The 17393-nt window shown below is 37.9% G+C and overlaps 2 protein-coding genes and 1 pseudogene across 2 annotated transcripts; 2 read left to right on the top strand and 1 right to left on the bottom strand.

Moving 5' to 3' along the window:
- Nucleotides 1-49: 49 nt before the first annotated feature.
- LOC116022927 (rhamnogalacturonan I rhamnosyltransferase 1-like) lies at nucleotides 50-4065 on the bottom strand. Its single transcript, XM_031263840.1, has 8 exons — nucleotides 3178-4065; nucleotides 2361-2428; nucleotides 2171-2259; nucleotides 1906-2071; nucleotides 1536-1825; nucleotides 1249-1453; nucleotides 1000-1157; nucleotides 50-836 (listed from the first exon to the last, which is right to left on the bottom strand). Exons 1-8 carry the CDS (start codon nucleotides 3521-3523, stop codon nucleotides 575-577), a joined length of 1584 nt encoding a protein of 527 aa, XP_031119700.1. The 5' UTR covers nucleotides 3524-4065; the 3' UTR covers nucleotides 50-574.
- Nucleotides 4066-7136: 3071 nt separating this feature from the next.
- On the top strand, nucleotides 7137-7877 carry LOC116023742 (annotated as a pseudogene).
- A 6963-nt stretch (nucleotides 7878-14840) lies between these two features.
- On the top strand, nucleotides 14841-16143 carry LOC116021880 (dof zinc finger protein DOF5.4). Its single transcript, XM_031262391.1, has one exon. It carries the CDS (start codon nucleotides 14978-14980, stop codon nucleotides 15887-15889), a length of 912 nt encoding a protein of 303 aa, XP_031118251.1. The 5' UTR covers nucleotides 14841-14977; the 3' UTR covers nucleotides 15890-16143.
- Nucleotides 16144-17393: the final 1250 nt, after the last annotated feature.

The raw sequence follows: 17393 nt of genomic DNA on the forward strand, positions 1-17393 counted from the left end.
CTCAGAAAGTAGTTGGGGGTTTTTAGAAAAACATTAGACCTTAAAAAAGTTTTACGGGATTTTTGTGTCCACTTCATTTTGATACTTGAATGTTACAACATAATGGGACTGCTATACATATCAGATTCACCCTCTAACTGATGACTGCTAAATATGCTCCTAATCACCATTTTAAGCATTTAATGATACCCAAAAGCCACAACTAAAGTATATGACAACAATGTGTGTGCAGTGTGTTCACTAGACAAGAAGAGGAAAGGCAAGCAGCTGAGACAGACAACCTTTGCTTCCAATGAAACAAAATCTATGTTGTGTACACTGCAGTTCATATAACCCCTTCAATGTCAGGGCTTCTATACATGAATTTGATTACTAAAACTTATGTAAAAACTCGACGCTTTGAAGTGCAGCCATCCTCCCCTACCTTTGTACTTCAACACAATCCCGCTTTCTGAGGAATGTAGCTATGTATGACCGACTGACTGTATGTATAGAGGGGCTAAATAACGTCTCTACACTTTCATCACAGAACCGCGTGGTAGTATTCTCAACGTATGCTACTGCCCCCGTGATTTTAGATACTACTGCTACTACTTAACGCTCCATCCTCGTTTGATGGCTGTAAACACTCCCAAGGGTTGGAGTAGAAGTAATCCTCTTCCTTGGGTCGGTCTGGAATGACCAACCTTTTGGCGGGGTTCCCCATGTGATCAGCGTGTGTTGCCTTAACAGCGTTGGAAAACTCAACCCACGTTAATGATTCAGCGATATACTGGTCTATCAGATCCACTAGAAGCCTTCTGTCCAAAAGGATCGTCTTCTTGTAGTCGAGATATCTGAGAACAAAGCAGTAAAGAGAGCATCAGAGCAATTTTTCTGCGTTTATTTGCCTAAATTCATTTTCAGATTGAACAGATTGTTTGGGGTTTGGACTCGTTTCAAAATTATCGATCAAAATTTCCCTAACTAATATGACCGCAAGTTTGTTTATAAATGTACCTGCGATGACCCTCGACAACTTTTGCCATGTTTCCATCGTATGTAGGTACAAATATATCACTCTCGAGTGAAACGAGATAGTCTAATGCAGCCATCTGGGACGAGTGGTTTTGAAAGAACCTAAGATCGGAAGGATCCAACAGCGTTTCCTTTCTAACCTGTTGAAAACGGCCACCAGTACGTATGGTGAATCCAAGGAACAGAAGCTAATTGAGCAATAAACGATTGATTTCTACTTTTTCGACTGACCAGGTTTGGATAAGATGCTGCAAGACTAGCCATTCTTCGGTCTCCTCCATATATCTCTCCGGCAGCAATGTAAATCTGTATACTAGGATCGATGTCTAATGCCCTTAGTGCAAGGGCGGTTTCCTCGGGAGTCAAGGGGCATAGACCGTCTTTTCTTTTCAAATCCGAATTTATGATTTTCTCCTTCCACCATGGATAAGCATATCTAAAGTTTACAATAAAGCGGTAAAAAGTGAGGAGTGATTTTCAAGGCGAAAGATAGGTGAACACGAGGAAACGGGTTTTACCTCATTCTCGTCAACTCTTCTACCTCGTCGTTGTTGCATCCCTGGGTACAGCCCGAGAACGCCAACATGTCCATTTCATATCTGAGATGCAGAACAATGAAATGACCCTTCTGTCTGAGAAGTCCGATAACCTTTCTACCCAACTCTTCTATCTGAGGCGTGAATTTCAGGGCGCTAAAATTTACTCGACAACGCAGCTTCTGAATTTCCAAGGGCTGACCGTTATTGGCTAGACGAGAATCGGTTCTATTCAAGTGGACAACTTTGTATTTCCGTATGAGAGGAAGAATCTGCAAACCGGTTATATTATTAGCATCGTAAGGACTGGGAAACACGACAATTGAAAACAAAAAGGCTGATAAAACCAAACCTGATTCTCATAATAAGAAATGTCGGACCAGCTAATAGGCGCCATGGAATAAAACATTCCCATCTCCACTCTCCTCTTGAGCCTCGGAGGTAGCTCTTTCAATATACGAACTTCATCTCTCAAGGACGTGATAAAATGATCGACATCGAATATGTCATGGAACTCGCTGCAAGTGAAACGATAATTTCCAATTTCAGCATAACAAGATCATAGATAGAAGGATATAGGAAGAAACGAGCTCTTCCCAAAGTTTAAGGAAACACACCTCGGATCAGCCCAGAAAGAGGTCTTATCAAGCTCAGGAACTATAAGAGTAACATTCAGATATCTTGCAATCGCAACCATATCACAAATCTGCAAAAAAAAAAAAAAAAGGCGCAAATTTTGGACATCAAATTCACCGGTCTGATATAGTATAGCTACTCAATAGACCGATAACTCAGAAAGTCACTTACTGCTGCCCGCATTTGATTAAGTCCTCCATTACAAGAAACCATTAGGTAACCGTTGTTTTTATAAATCCCTGGATTGAAAAATAAGAAGAGCAAATATAAGCATCGCACGAACCAATTCAAAATAAGTGAACAACTCATACGAAAGATTGGATAAAGCTAATCCACTAGCATGAAGTATACAACTATACAAGAGAGTTCAAACAAGAAGCCTGACAAGCAGCAAAAACCTCAAATTGAAAAGTCCCCATTGATGATGCCAAATTATTTCTACTATGACCCCATTGAAGATTTCCTTCAAATCCAAAACTCTCTAATATTACACTAAGTAGACTTCTTACCAAGCAACTTTGTTCACGAACCAACACCTGTACATGTTCATGATCATAATTTGTTTCTGAACAAGAAAAAGTCTATGATCACGAACAATAACCAAACAAACAACATAACTATAAACCAAAAGTAACACCTAATATCAAAGTCGAAAGCAAGCCTATTCATGAACATTATTAAATGAACACCACTAAAAGAACATGTTCATGAACTAAATGAGCTTGTTCATGAGCTCTTAGCAAACGAGCATACGAATGTTCAGACTCTGTTCGTTTATTAAACGAACTTTAAAATTTGTTCATTTATGTTCATTTACCTATATAAACACGAACACAAGTAGTTTGTCATATACACACATATACACACACATTCTTCCTCTGACATTTACATCATCAAAAGAACTAAACATAACCTATCAGGGCAGACAGAAAACATTGAAATTCCAGACAAAAACATCATAGGAGAAAAGAAAGTGAGGCTCACTCACTCTTAGGTGGAAGAACAGTGGCTGGGACATCTTTGGCAGCATTAAGATGCATTGCTGAAATGGAGTCCTGTGATAAGCAAGAAGGCCAGCCCTTCAAAACCCTTGGCCCCCAAGTCTCCCCAAAGGTAGTCAATTGAATGAAACAAGTCCACAGCAAAACCGACGTCGTCGCCCTTATCATCCACAGCTTCATTCTCGACCGTGAAAAAATTACAGAGCTTCTGAGCTTCTCCACCCGGCTCTCCCTGAAAGCCGCCGCCGCTTTTTTCAACACCATTTTCCCTGATCCCCACTTTCTCTTCCCAATTTCCCAAAGTTCACTCCTTTTACCCTCTACTCTGCACATATCATTTTCCCCCACGTTCCAGAGCAAGATTGCGTCTTTGGGTATAATGTAGGATCCAAAAATTTCCAAAATTGGGTCGAAAATTCAACACCTTTTCGGTAATGTTAATGAATTCTTCAGATTCTGGGATTTTTAAATCTCACCGACAGTCTCTGAAATGGCCCCCAAAACTCTAGAAATGTGATTGGAGCACTGAGAGTATAGATTCTCTCCAGAAATAGAAGTGAAAGAACTTATCTTTTACAAGAGATTCGAGAAAAGGCTCAGTCTTTAAGCGATCACGGGAGAGAGTGAGCAAAATTTTGTAGTAGCTAAGTATGGGGAGGGAAATATTGGGGATCTAAGGGGCGGAGATCTGGGGAATGACTGGGAGAGACGACGGCGAGGTCACCGGAATCTGGAAATGCCGGGAACAGAGTCAAAAGGGGAATGAAAGGTGAAAAATGTGAATAGAGTGAGAACTGAGAAAGGAAGGAGAAGAGGGAGAGGCACAGGGAGAGTAGAGTAGTCGCACATTCACTGGATCGCATTCTTAAAGCTAAAACCACTCACCACTGTTGTTGGTTGGACGGTACTTATCTACTATGCATACTACCATCTTACCCTCTTCCCTTGCCTTTACCTTTATTTGTTGCTGTCGTGAACAATTCAATTAGTTACAATAGTAAAATTTAAGAATAAAGATCAATAATTAAGTTTCACCAGATGCTCTGTCAGAAAGGGTCATCTAAAATCCCGAGCATATTGAAGTTTCATATCAGCAAGATGGTCAACAACTTTATTATGTTTTTGGTATCACTAACAAATTCGGACTTCTCATCGTCGTACCATCTCTCACTTGCATTGTTTGACGTTTTATTGTAATTTTTTTTTGTTCTTTTAAAACGCCGAAGCGATTTTTTAATACAAGGAAATAGTACAAATACAGAACAAGAACTATACATAAAATGGTCATAGAACTTTAACCATGTGAGAAAATACAATTATTAATCATAATGATTGTAGACTTACAACACATGTATAGAACAATCACAGTGGGCAATCAACCAATCGACACAAGCATTAACCTTTCTATGTGCCTTATTGAGTAAAATCACTCTTGTCACAAAATCTCTCAACGAAAGATACAAATGACGATCTCTTGAATTTTGTTTTTCATTCATATTCCGCGCTATGAAAATATCTACCCCACGCAGCAAATTATCATGATATATTACACAAACTTTTGCACGTGAAGTGCGAAAAAAAATGTGATTTTAATTATAATTAAGAAATGATAACTTACGACATAGATTGTCCTCTATTTTTATTCTTTTAAACATAAAAGGAAGGAAAAAAATCATTGAATTAACATAATAACTATCACAAATACTATATTCATGAACCCACCAAAGAGTTGAAAAAGTGCAGAAAATCTTGGCCGGGCAGTCGCATCATGTAAAGTCTCCATCGTTTTGGGTCCAAATGAGACATTTTCATGGGTGACTTACCAACTGCAGCAGTCCACAAACAAATGAGACACAAATAAAATTACGTAAAAGAAAACTAAACTTACCAAAAAAATAAAATAAAAATAAATTGTTTAGTATTGGTGAGAAGCGTGTGGAAGCAGCTCCATTGGATCATGCACCAACATTTTGAGAAATGTTTGACCAATCGAGGCAAGACAGCTAAATGGTCCACTCCAATATGGATCCAATTAATCCTCCTATGTCTAATGTATTGTGTTTTGAACCCTTTGGTTGATCTAGTAGTCACCAAAATGATCATAAATTTGAAGGGATGAAAATTTGAAGTTCACAAATGTGAGTTCTCATTCATACCTACTTTTGAAAATAATGGGTATTACTGAGATTTACTTGTCATGTAATACTTGCACCTTAATAGCATAATCGTTTAAGATTGACGGAATTTAATATTTGTCATTAAGATTATTGCGTCCAGTAGTATTGTCAAAGTGAGTCGAAATGCGCGGGCTGGCCCGTCCCCACCCGTGATGGGGCAGGTTAGGGTCACGAAAAAAAAAACCGTGAAAGAGTCGGCTTAACGGGCCTGACCTGCTAAGATATGCGGCTTGTGCGGGTTAGCCCGCGCGGGCCGCAGGCCAAACAGATTAAAGCTGGCAGGGCCTGCCAACCCGCGTGAAGTAAGTTAGGGTTGCATGAACCCTAGCCCGTGGGCCTAGCGGCCGGTCCGCAAAAACTAGCCAGAAATTAAGTTCGCGGTGGGATGTGTCGGTTCTCTTTGAGAGTACTAGTTCGCTCGCTTGGTGACCCTAAAGAAGTACGGAGTAATAAACTAATTCGCTCGCCTTGTTAACAAAAAGACCACAAGAAACTGAAATAAAAAATGTCAATAAGCAACTTTCACAAATAGTCAAATTTGAAACTCAATGGTTATCAGGGATAAAAAATAATATAGAGTAATAAATATATGAGTCAAACTAACATTAATTACTAAAAAGGATTAAAAAGTAAATGTCCAGCCATTAGACAAAGGCAGAGCCGACACTATCTCGCATATCTCTCCGGGTGGATTTAGTAATCCATTAAAGAAAATAAATGTTAGTCCATAGTAGTGGGGATTAAGTGATTGTGCAGTGGATCAAGTTGGATTCTCTATTTTAATAATTAATTAGGAGAATTATTAAAGTTGATCAGAGCTTAATTTTATAAACATTGATGCGGAAAATGGGGTGAGTATAATGTGTTAGTACACCATTTTCACTCATATAAAAAAAAATGTATTAATTATCTTACTATCACCACAAAGATACAAGTGATGATAGATAAAAGTGTATGTGTTGTCATCTCGGTTTGCATAAGAGAGTATCGATACACATATTATCTTAACACATAGCCGTTATCTAAATATATTTTCTGTGTAAAACTTATTTTACGATCATAGCCATCATAAGAAAGTAAACCAATTTAAGTTACTCGTAATGATCGATTTAAATCAAGAATATCAATAAATAACTTCTACGAGGAATCGAACTTGGAAGCTAGGAGATTTAAAATTATCCATAGGGTCATACTCATATGCAAGATTCCAAGTAGGATTTTAAAAAAACATGGTGGTGTAATGGTATAGTTAGAACAAGAACACAACCTTGTAGGTACTATATTACAGTCCAAAACGACAATTATCGAAAAGAGATTCCATTTGCTTTTTTTAAAAAGGTGATTAGCAATTAAGGAATCATTTAAAGATTGGTTGAATATGTAGGATTAAAGTATGACAATGTTTAAGGGAAAATCTAAATTAATTTTAAGTGATAAAAATATCAATGCTATGCGAGGATAAATAAAGAGTAAATACCCAAAATGGTCCCTCGACTATAGCATAATTCACAAATTGGTCATCGACTATTGATTGAGCCCAATTAAACCCTCAACTATTCAATTTTTACCTAATTTAGTCTTCCGTCAATTCATCCGTTTAAAACCTATTAACTCTAAGGTCATATCCGTAATTTCATTGACATTAAGACGTGATACGTCATCTTTCTATTGTCTATTATCTCCCTTTGCATTTTTGACTCCATCGCCGCCAGGGAGGACAGTGATCGCCTGGTCAGCTAAGGCAGCCATCGCCGCCGCTAGAGAGAACTATGGTTGTGGAAAACAGAGCTCAGATCGACACCAATATTTCCCAGAATGTGATCCTCGGCACTGATAAGAACGACGGGTTTTACTCCCACTGCAAGTCCCTCACTAAGCTAAGGTCCAATTTGCGATTAAATCTATTGTCGCGGTGCCTTATCGTCAAGGAGGCACGCTATCCGTTTGCGGCTCCCATTACTTCACCTTCCCGTCCATCGTCGACTACACGCTGTCGTACGCCAAGGTAAGAAACTCCGCTAAATTATGCCTAGGAATCTGCACATACTTAAGAAACTCCGCTAAATTATGCCTAGGAATCTGCACATACTTTTCAAACTCCGCTAAATTATGCCTAGGAATCTGCACATACTTTTCGCCATACCCGACTACATTCCGAATCTGAAACCCCTAAAATCCCCTAACGGAAACATCGGGTTGACAGGATGATAAGTGTGATCGCTGACAAGATTGTTGAGCTCTCGACGAACCCGCTGGTGAACGCGTGGTATGCCGGCCAGGACCCGAGCTTCCCCGTTGAAATCACCAACCTCTGCGAGGGTATTTACTACACCTGCGGTGGGGGTGTATTATACACCGGCCAAATGCAGGGTCACGGGGAGGTTCTTGGTGCACTGGGAGGGTGGGAGGTGAAGTGTGAGAGGACGGAGGCAATGGTGAAGAAGAAAAGAGGAGCAGCGAAGCAGTCGGAGTGGGAGAACAGTGAGGCAGTGGGTGATTTTAGAGGTTGACATGGTGAAATTACGCATATGACCTTAGAGTTAACATGTTTTAGACTGATGAATTGACGGAGGACTAAATTAGGTAAAAATTGAATAGTTGAGGATTTAATTGNATTGACGGAGGACTAAATTAGGTAAAAATTGAATAGTTGAGGATTTAATTGGGCTCAATCAATAGTTGAGGACCAATTTGTGAATTATGCTATAGTCGATGAACCATTTTGGATATTTACTCATAAATAAATAAGCCATTGGTTTACAGGCTCGGGTCATGAATATAAGCACACAAGGCCTGGATAGGACTGATTTTCTTGTTCCTTGGACCTTAAAAGCTGCGAAAATGTTGGGCCAATCGTTTGGTTTTATGATATGCATCCTAATAGCATCAAGATCTGAATATATTTTCCCATTTTCAGCCCATTTTTATGCTGCCCATAATAACATTATATCAATATTGTATCCAATCAATCTCTTACTATGGAGATTTTGCATCATCATAACAAACAAGCATGATGGTTGCTATTGCAATAAATAGTTACTTTGGTTTACAAAAAAAGCCCAAATAGTTACTGTTTGAATATATGCTCTGAGTACTACACTACTACCGAATATCAGTTCATAACTACTTTTTCAACCAACTGAATCTGTTACATTGTCTAAATAAAATAAAAAATAAAAATTTGCAAGGTGGACCCGAGTCTATAGCAGAACTACTTTCTTAATCAACTGAAGCACAAAAGGCAATACCACCCACTCAGGCTTGAACTCATAACATCTCATTTGAAAGAACCATTTCGTGCCATTAGACCACAGAGTTATTGGCACACAATATATTAATAGTTTAGTACATAATTATCTAAACCTGCCAATCATATCAGAAATATCTGTCGAACTGTTTCATGAAATATAAGCCATTGATTTTGGGATATTAAATTGTCATGTCTATTTATATCGTGTTTGACCACTCCTTCCAATTTGCAGAGAGAATTACTTGGCCTGAAGAGTGGACAAAGGGACAGCAGTGTGAAGGCCACATGGGTCAAAGTGTTACATAAGATATTGGGCCAATATGTCGGCCCAACTTGAAATCGATGTGTCCACTCCAACCGACTGGGCCTTAACTGTCCATGGCCCATGATTGGTGACCTATGAAAGTGACTAAACACTCGAATTACTCAAATCCTATCTGGAACTCTTATAATCACAACATAAATCGTGTTAGTTTTAAGTTTGTTATGCCACGATCTATAACTTTTTAATATGTAAGCTAAGAGTTGGTTCGCCGACATTATAATTATATTAACAGAATTCACTATTGTGTTACCGATATTTCAGTAAATCGAAAACAACATGAATGGTCACCCCACGAACAGGTTTTCAACCCGACATCTGTACTCAGTGACTGTATTAGGGTTGCAAGGACAAACACGGTACAAGTTATGAGACCGTCAGATCTAGTAAAATATGCGTGTTACTACACCCGAACTGACCCGACGTCCACCCTCCGTGCATAAATAATTGCACATTTTGAACGGATAACATCGGTAGAGTGTGGGGATGGGTTGGGGCCTAGGGGGGCGAGGGGGAGGGGTATCTGAATTGCCCGACACAGTTACAAGGCAACATAGACGGACCTAAATGCAAGTTGATATATAGGATTAGGGTGTGGGCCCCAATCATCACAATAATGGGTTTACATTTGAAGAATTGTGTGGGGCCCACGGGGTAGGGAGTAGTAGGGGGGTGGGGGGAAGAGTTGGTGGCATTTGAAAAGGACTTCCAATAATCACCACACACCCCGGGGGAGTATCACCATATCTTTTCTAATCTTCAAGGATTGAGATAGATGAGAGGGAGACACCATATATGTTGTAAGATATATAGATGCACTCAACTTGTATCATAACCAAACCACCTTAGCTTATCATCAAACTATCACGACAACATGTCTACTCCTATGTACGCGTGTGTTCCTTCGTGTTCGGTCCATTTTGTTATTCTTTTGGTAAAGATCGAGAATTTAAATCTTACAACTGTCCAATTATTACAATTCCCTAGTTATTTAACACTCATGCAATGGGCACAACTGTTTTTCACGCGCTTAGTAACTGGTATTGAGTCTTCAACTAGATGTAACGACCCATTGCAGGCACAACAGACTTGATACTCTAAACAAGAGCGTCTCGAATATCTACACATATAAACATAAACTAAAATCAAACCTAATATTTCAATTGCCAAGCACATTGTGCTCAAATGACATGTAGTGACTTTCTCATATGAGAGGTCATAAGATCGAGTATCAGTGAATGTGATATTGATTCTTTGTGCTTCAATAAGTTGGGAAGGTTTAGAAATGAACAGATACTACAATGTAATAGGGTCAGTTGTATTATTAAAAAAACTAATATCCCAATTAATTATCTTAAGTAATTATAAACTTTTAAAACTGAACTGAACGTGCACTCTTTAAGTATCATTATATTATATGTATTTGTGCACATGCATGTATATATTTCTCTCGTGATAATATTGTGGTAGTAAGAAATACGAAACATTGTGTGCAAATATAGTGTACTGTCCAATAAAAAGTAAAACATTTTTAATGCTAATAAAATATGATTGAATATGAACATTTAATTAAGGTTTGAAAAGTCAAATGATATTTAATTGCATATAATTAAAACCAAAAAAAATTGTGGTGATCTATATAGTAGGCCGGAGAGGGAAAATAATAAAAGATGTGGACAAGTACCAGAAGGCCTAATCATAGAGTCCCCACAAGAGAGCAACGTGCATGTGAATGTGCCCTCTCTCATAATTCACATTCATTTCAATTCAACCATCTTCTCCTTCAACAAATATCATCGCATTTCGGACATAATGCGAGATTTATTCAGTGACTCAACAGATATGGTCAAATAGTATTAGTGTGTACAAGGTGTTTGTCCATTTTTGGGATAATCCCAACACTACCACTGTTAAGGTTCGAATATTGGTCTGTTCTTCAAAATATTGTCTACTAAATCAGTGAGCTAAGTCCGTGTGGGCTTATTCAGTACACATTCTTAAATTGTGGTTGCATGTTCACTTATTAATTGCAGGCATCTCTATAGGTTGTTGTGACACACGGGTGATTTAATAAATCTCTTTGTTCAGAGTTTTAAGACAGGAACATATAGGGATCGCAAGATTGGAATGCAATCCTTAAGAAATATCACACTGTTATTTGCTACTTTGATATATTATGGAGTTTACCATACACGTAGAGTTTCTGGTGTTGAGTTGTTTTTATGAGTTTTTACAACGTAACTTCATGTTCATTCATGTATACACATATATATACATACAACATAGTTACATACATCTATTTAGCTACCCAAGTCTGTCCCAACGTACAACAACGTTGTTGTATTCTCGGGTACTTAATTGTACCCATTTGGTCATGTGATTTGCCTTAGATATGCTTAATAATCTAATCTCAAATTTAAGGACGTTACCCATTTGGTGCTTGGTTGTCTAACAACAACTCAATCTAAGACCTCATCACATGTTAGGGTGGAGTTGATGCTCCCATCTACCATTAAACTCTCCAACAATACAACAAAAACAATCACCTCAAATATAATCGTTGTCAAAACAGGTTCAGCCCTATTCGGGTGTAACAAGGACAGAACTCGCCTTCCAAGATAATAATCATCTTTCACATACCCCGCCATTCATTCAGAAGAAAAAAAAAATGGCTTGAAAACAGACATGTCGAATCATGCAATCCCGATCTCGTTGCCACAAATCTTTCTCGTTCTTTATAGTCTTATAAAATAATTGAAATTAATTACAAAATTAAAACATTTTTGCAATTTAATATTGCTAGATTATTAGCATGCAAATAAAATGCACCTATGGGTATCATGTGAACTGCATGCCCTATAGGCTATAGTCGCATTCAGGGTCGCTGTACGGCGGCCGGCCGGCCGGCCAATTTGTGCGAAATACAATTCGTCAGTTGGCCGCCGGTGACGTATAACTACTGGTTTTTGAGGTGGGAAAACTGTTGTTTAAATTAGTGCCGTCCAAAAGACTTTGGCAACCACAAATCACAACATATATAATTTCTTTTACCCAATTCAATAGATCGAGACTTGTAGTTGTGAATTTTGAAGCCTTTTGATTTGACATTTCACATTCAATATGGTTTGACATTTTTGCTTCAATTGCCATTCATCTTTGCTTTGTATACTATGCATGCCCACTACCCACTAGCCATATAAGAGACAGGATCGGAATAATATAAAAATGTGTCAAATTTCAGTCAAAGAAGCAAGTTGCGTGGGTGTGTGGTTTCGAGTCATTACATAATACTATAATTTATTTAATGTATATTTTTAAGTAATTATGGGCTAATTTTAAATTGTCATTCTCATTCAAAAAAAGTAAATACCTTTTGTTTTTTTTTTTTTGATACGAAATACCTTCTGTTAGGAAGGAGCTTAAATGAATTATATACACAATATATATAATTCATAATATGATCCAAATTATTGTTAATTTTAAAGATATAGATCATGATTAACTTAACTATTATTCAGTATATGATACAAACACATGACAGAAAATTTTGTAGAAGAAAAATATTTAAAAAAATTCAAGTTTTTAATCTAGTAAAGTAAGTTGATTTTTATTTTTAAATGGTTCATCAGTCTGTAATATAAAAAAAAATGTTGCATTGTATCTCAAGTACGTTTGTCAGTCCCACAACAATATATATTTTCTTGTTCAAGATCCATTATCAGAAATTCAAAACCGTTAGATAAATATGAATTGTCCATCTTTTTTTGAGTACTATTGACATGAACTGTCCATCTAACTAAGATGATTAATGACTAAAACATATGGTATACAATGCATATGGACAAAACAACACCAACAACGTAGGTAAGCACAAAACTTTAAAATTGTCAAAAGTAGAACTGGATTACTTAAACGTAACCCTTGTTTTGTAAGCCTAATTCTTCTAATCTGGTTGTTATGTAGTGTCATATGTCACTAAAATATGATAAATCTATTACTTGGCATAGATGTTAGCGCATTAATTATTAAATAACGTAAATCTTGTATTTTTCTTTGGTTCCTGGTCTGTCTTTGTTCTTAATTTCTTGATCCTGTTTTCTCAACGTTTCTCCATTACCCTTTTTCCTCTGCAAGTGGTGGTGTTGGAGATAAGCATTTTGAGCTAAGCAAAATTAATGCTTGATGATGATCTTGTCGAAGATGTCGACAGCACAAAGCGCAATTAGCGTCGCATGAAACAATTAGGAATGGAACAGTTGGGGAATGTAATTGCTTTGCTTTGATTCATAATTTGTTGTCTAACATACGTACGGCAGATGCAACTAATTCATCATGCATGACAGCCATGGCGCCTCCCTCTGCAACTAATCGATAATGACAATACTCGCCTGCCCAATTCCAGCTGCCCATTTTAATCGGTTATTGTTGAATTATTATATATATGTAGTATATTACATGATGTTATAATAATAATTTAAGTAGATAAAGAATTTAATTAATACATTATAGTTTATAGTGGAATTATCTCAAAAGAAAATATGGGAATGCAACACATATATACGAAAGGAATTCTTTTTTGGGATGACGGGCCATAACAAAAATAAAAATAAAAATGTGTGTGTCATGATTCATGAGTAAATTATGTTCATGTGTAATAACCACTAGATTGTTCATCATCACCCATCACCCATTTATAACAAATGAGTGAAGTGAGAAAGAAAATTTTGAAATACATATTAATGCGTTAATTGGTAATGATTCTAACATATTTTGCAAACGTCATATAGCCATTAACCCATGGAGTTAACTTTTAGACTCGAGAGACTATGTTCGTTGTCAAGACATCACTCCAATTATAAGACTCAAACTTACTTACTATGCAACGTGTACCGGAACCGGAAGTGGTTATATCTATTGCATACCTTGAATAAATATTAGTGAAATGTAATGAATCAAACTCAACTTATCTTGTGTCCAACACATGTTGCATTAATTACTCAACATAACATTTTGCTGCGTACAAATTCTTTTCCTATTATTTCATTATCTTATTCAGCTATTTACTTTAATTATTCACATTAATATCGTCACATATACTAAACCATGTATTAATTGGTTATAAAATTAAAAAATCTTTTAAGTAAATAAATTTATCAATAAAAAAAATCAAGTCAGATGAATTTATTTTGTCCTAACCCGACGAGGGTGGATAATAATCAATTGTTATACCATGAACTGAAAATTATATATCTTCAATTAACACATTATGTACCTACAGTTAGTACTATCAAATTAAAGCGGGTTGGTCGACCCCATCGCAGGTCTAATTTCTTGCGGAATTTTGCGGGCCAACCCGTTAGACCAGCGGGCTAAGATTCATACTACCCTAACCCCCGCTAGGCCCGCTCTTTCGCTGGTCATCTTTTTCTCCTAATCCATCCCACAGCGGAGCGGGTGCGGGCCAGCCTACGAGCTTCGGACCACTTTGACAGTACTAACTTGATAATTGCTAACATATAATATGATAGATAAATGCACAAAATTTATCAATTGTAATTATAGAATTTATCAATTACAGATACAGAATATGAAATTTACAATGCAAGATAAATTCTGGTTTGTATAATTTGTCGATAATAATATCTAATCCGGGTTTCTCTTCCCACGGATCGTACGGTCATATCACGGTCTCCACTGCCCCACGTACGTCCACTCTACCCTCACAAACAGGCCGCGAATAGACGTGACGTCGAGTGGGGTTGCTCCTGTAATTTCGCCATCACGTGGCTTTCGCAGTCATTTTGGCTGTCTTCCGAGGGCACTCTCGTCATATCCCCTCTTTGATTTTTTTGTTTTTTGTCGCAAAATATTTCAGGTATACAATACAAGTAGTTTGGAGAACTAGAAAGATTTGGAAAGGGATATTTGTCACACTGCTCTTCTCAGTTCTCATCTCACCTCATCTCCTCAATCGCCGCCGTTCGCCGGAAAATTTCATTGCGATTTCTCGGCCGTGAGGTTTGTTTGTTTTTTTCGATATGCAAGATATTCATTCGATTGGCGGTGGAGGAGGAGGGCGGTTGTTTGGCGGCGGCGGCGATAGGCGGCTCCGGCCGAACCAGCATCACAACCTGCCGGCGTTGAAGTGCCCCCGATGCGACTCGCTCAACACCAAATTTTGCTATTACAATAACTACAACCTCTCGCAGCCGCGTCACTTCTGTAAGAGCTGCCGGAGGTACTGGACCAAAGGCGGCGTCCTCCGTAACGTCCCCGTCGGCGGCGGCTGCCGGAAAAGCAAGCGATCTAAACCTAAATCGACCGCTTCTGCTTCGGCTTCTACGCCTGCCGACGCTTCGCAGGAGTGCAAATCGAATTCTCATTCCAGTAGCGAGAGCTCGAGCCTCACCGGCGCCGGAACCGCCTCCGCCGCCGCCGAAGTCGCGTCGACGAGTACTGCAACGAATTTAGCGTCGAATTTAGTAAATTACTCGGACTCCGCCGCCTTCTTCATTCCTCCGAGCTCAAGCCCTAGCTTCGATCAGCCGCTTCTAGATCATTCCTCTAACGACCATATCTTCCAGGATATTGGAACCTTCTCGAACATGATCACTCCCTCCAACGAACCCTCCCTATTAGGGTTCGCCAATATGGCCGACATTTCCCCGACGTTCCAGATTCAACAGAGCCAGCCAGGGCAGGACGCTCACTGGCCGCAACCGGAAAAGATAGCCGATCAGAATTTCAATCCGCCGGAGATCACGGCGGCAGGGTTTTTAGATCAGACGTCTCAGATTGATTTCCCCAGCTTGAACCAGCAACAGAGCAGGGAAACCAACGCCGCCCTTCCTCCACTGGATTGGCAACCCGGCGGCGGCGGAGATCAAGAGCTCTTTGATCTCCCCGGAGCCGTCGATCAATCATACTGGAATCAAACACAGTGGGGTTGAAAATTCACCATCCTCCCTGAATTTTACCTCCCTTAATCTCCAGAAATTTTTAACTCTCCACAAATTCAGATTAAAAAAAAAAAAAAAGGGATGAGGAATATTGTAAGGATTGCTGCTCTGATATGTAAATTCAGTTTTATAATTTTCATTTTTTTTTTATTAATGAGGTGAGATTTGGTTGAGATTATTATGTAATTTCTTTCTATATATTCTCAATTATATATATATGCAACTGACCTTCATGTTTTGTTACATAATCTTTTGAAACTATATCACATTTTTTTATTGCTACTTCATGATTAGTCAATGTAACTTGTTAATAGATGTTTGATTTTTATCTTGATAATTTTGATTTGAATTCAAATCAACTATTTTTTTTATGTTTATGTGATCATATTAGTTGTTTTTAAATGAATATTTGACTTTACGGGTGTAAGGACAGTGTTTGCGTGTCATATAGTTCACGCAAAATGTGCAATGTTAACTATAGTACCTCTATGAGTTGAGCATGCTAGAGAGGTAATTGCGACAGATTATGTAACGTTATTATATTACATGCAAGTTGAGCATGATAGATAGGTAAGTTATGAGGTATATCTCGATCTATATAATATTATCTAAGTGCTTATATGCAACGTTATAATTTGGTTTGATATATAATTATAATGTTCACAAGAGTTTTTATTACATTTTTTATTTGAATTGACAAGCTATAAATAATTTACTAAAAAGTAATTTTCATTTAAAATGTATTTTTTAATAGTGATTGTGAGTTTTCTGATAAATTTACGGAGAGAAAGTCACGTGGTAGGTTGGTGCGGGTGGGGACGACATGCAATTGGTGGGAAGGGAGGGGATGGAAGCGTGAGTCCACGTGGCTGGAGGAGAAGAGTTGGGGTACGTGGACCGATGTGATTGATCGAGAGTGAGGGTCCAGTGAGTCGGTTTGTCTTGTAGGAGTACAGTATCAGCAATATGTTTATCTGACAAACAAACGAGTGAGAGTGGGATGCGACTTGGATGTGAGCCATGATGTGATGAATGTGACGTAGACAATTTTCATATTATTACTTCATTTTCTTCATTCCTATATTACCAAATATTATTACTTTAATTTTCTCTAACTATATAAATTAAAAATGAATATCTTTAAAAGAGTGTGCCAATTTCTCTCTAGACTTTTTCAAGTAAAAGTCAAATTCTATAAGTATGATGTGCGTTATATATGAATTAGTCTTACCAAGATACCAATTTTATATGCCAAAAAATTAGCAATAAGTCCTTGGCAAAGGAAGTTATAGTGTTGATTTAATAATCACAAGGTTTCAAGTTTAATTTTTGATGATAAATTATTTTGTGGACCTTAACCCACATTGCAAGGTGGATCTGATCGAAAATACACCATTTTCATGCTTAATGTTTAACGCAAATTATACTGTGGACCGCGACATCAAAACGACGTCGTTTTGATTAATGAAAACATACGGATGAAACAGTCTCCGTT

Source organism: Ipomoea triloba, chromosome 6, assembly GCF_003576645.1.
Source record: "Ipomoea triloba cultivar NCNSP0323 chromosome 6, ASM357664v1".
Taxonomy (NCBI): domain Eukaryota; kingdom Viridiplantae; phylum Streptophyta; class Magnoliopsida; order Solanales; family Convolvulaceae; genus Ipomoea; species Ipomoea triloba.

What these genes read in the sequence shown, in the direction of transcription:
- LOC116022927 (XM_031263840.1), bottom strand. Translation starts at nt 3,523, where the DNA reads ATGTGCAGAGTAGAGGGTAAAAGGAGTGAACTTTGGGAAATTGGGAAG. An exon ending in CACTGTTCTTCCACCTAAGA is followed by an intron (nt 2,429 to 3,177) that starts GTGAGTGAGCCT and finishes TTTTCAATCCAG; the next exon opens with GGATTTATAAAAACAACGGT. An exon ending in TTTCTTATTATGAGAATCAG is followed by an intron (nt 1,826 to 1,905) that starts GTTTGGTTTTAT and finishes ACCGGTTTGCAG; the next exon opens with ATTCTTCCTCTCATACGGAA.
- LOC116021880 (XM_031262391.1), top strand. Translation starts at nt 14,978, where the DNA reads ATGCAAGATATTCATTCGATTGGCGGTGGAGGAGGAGGGCGGTTGTTT.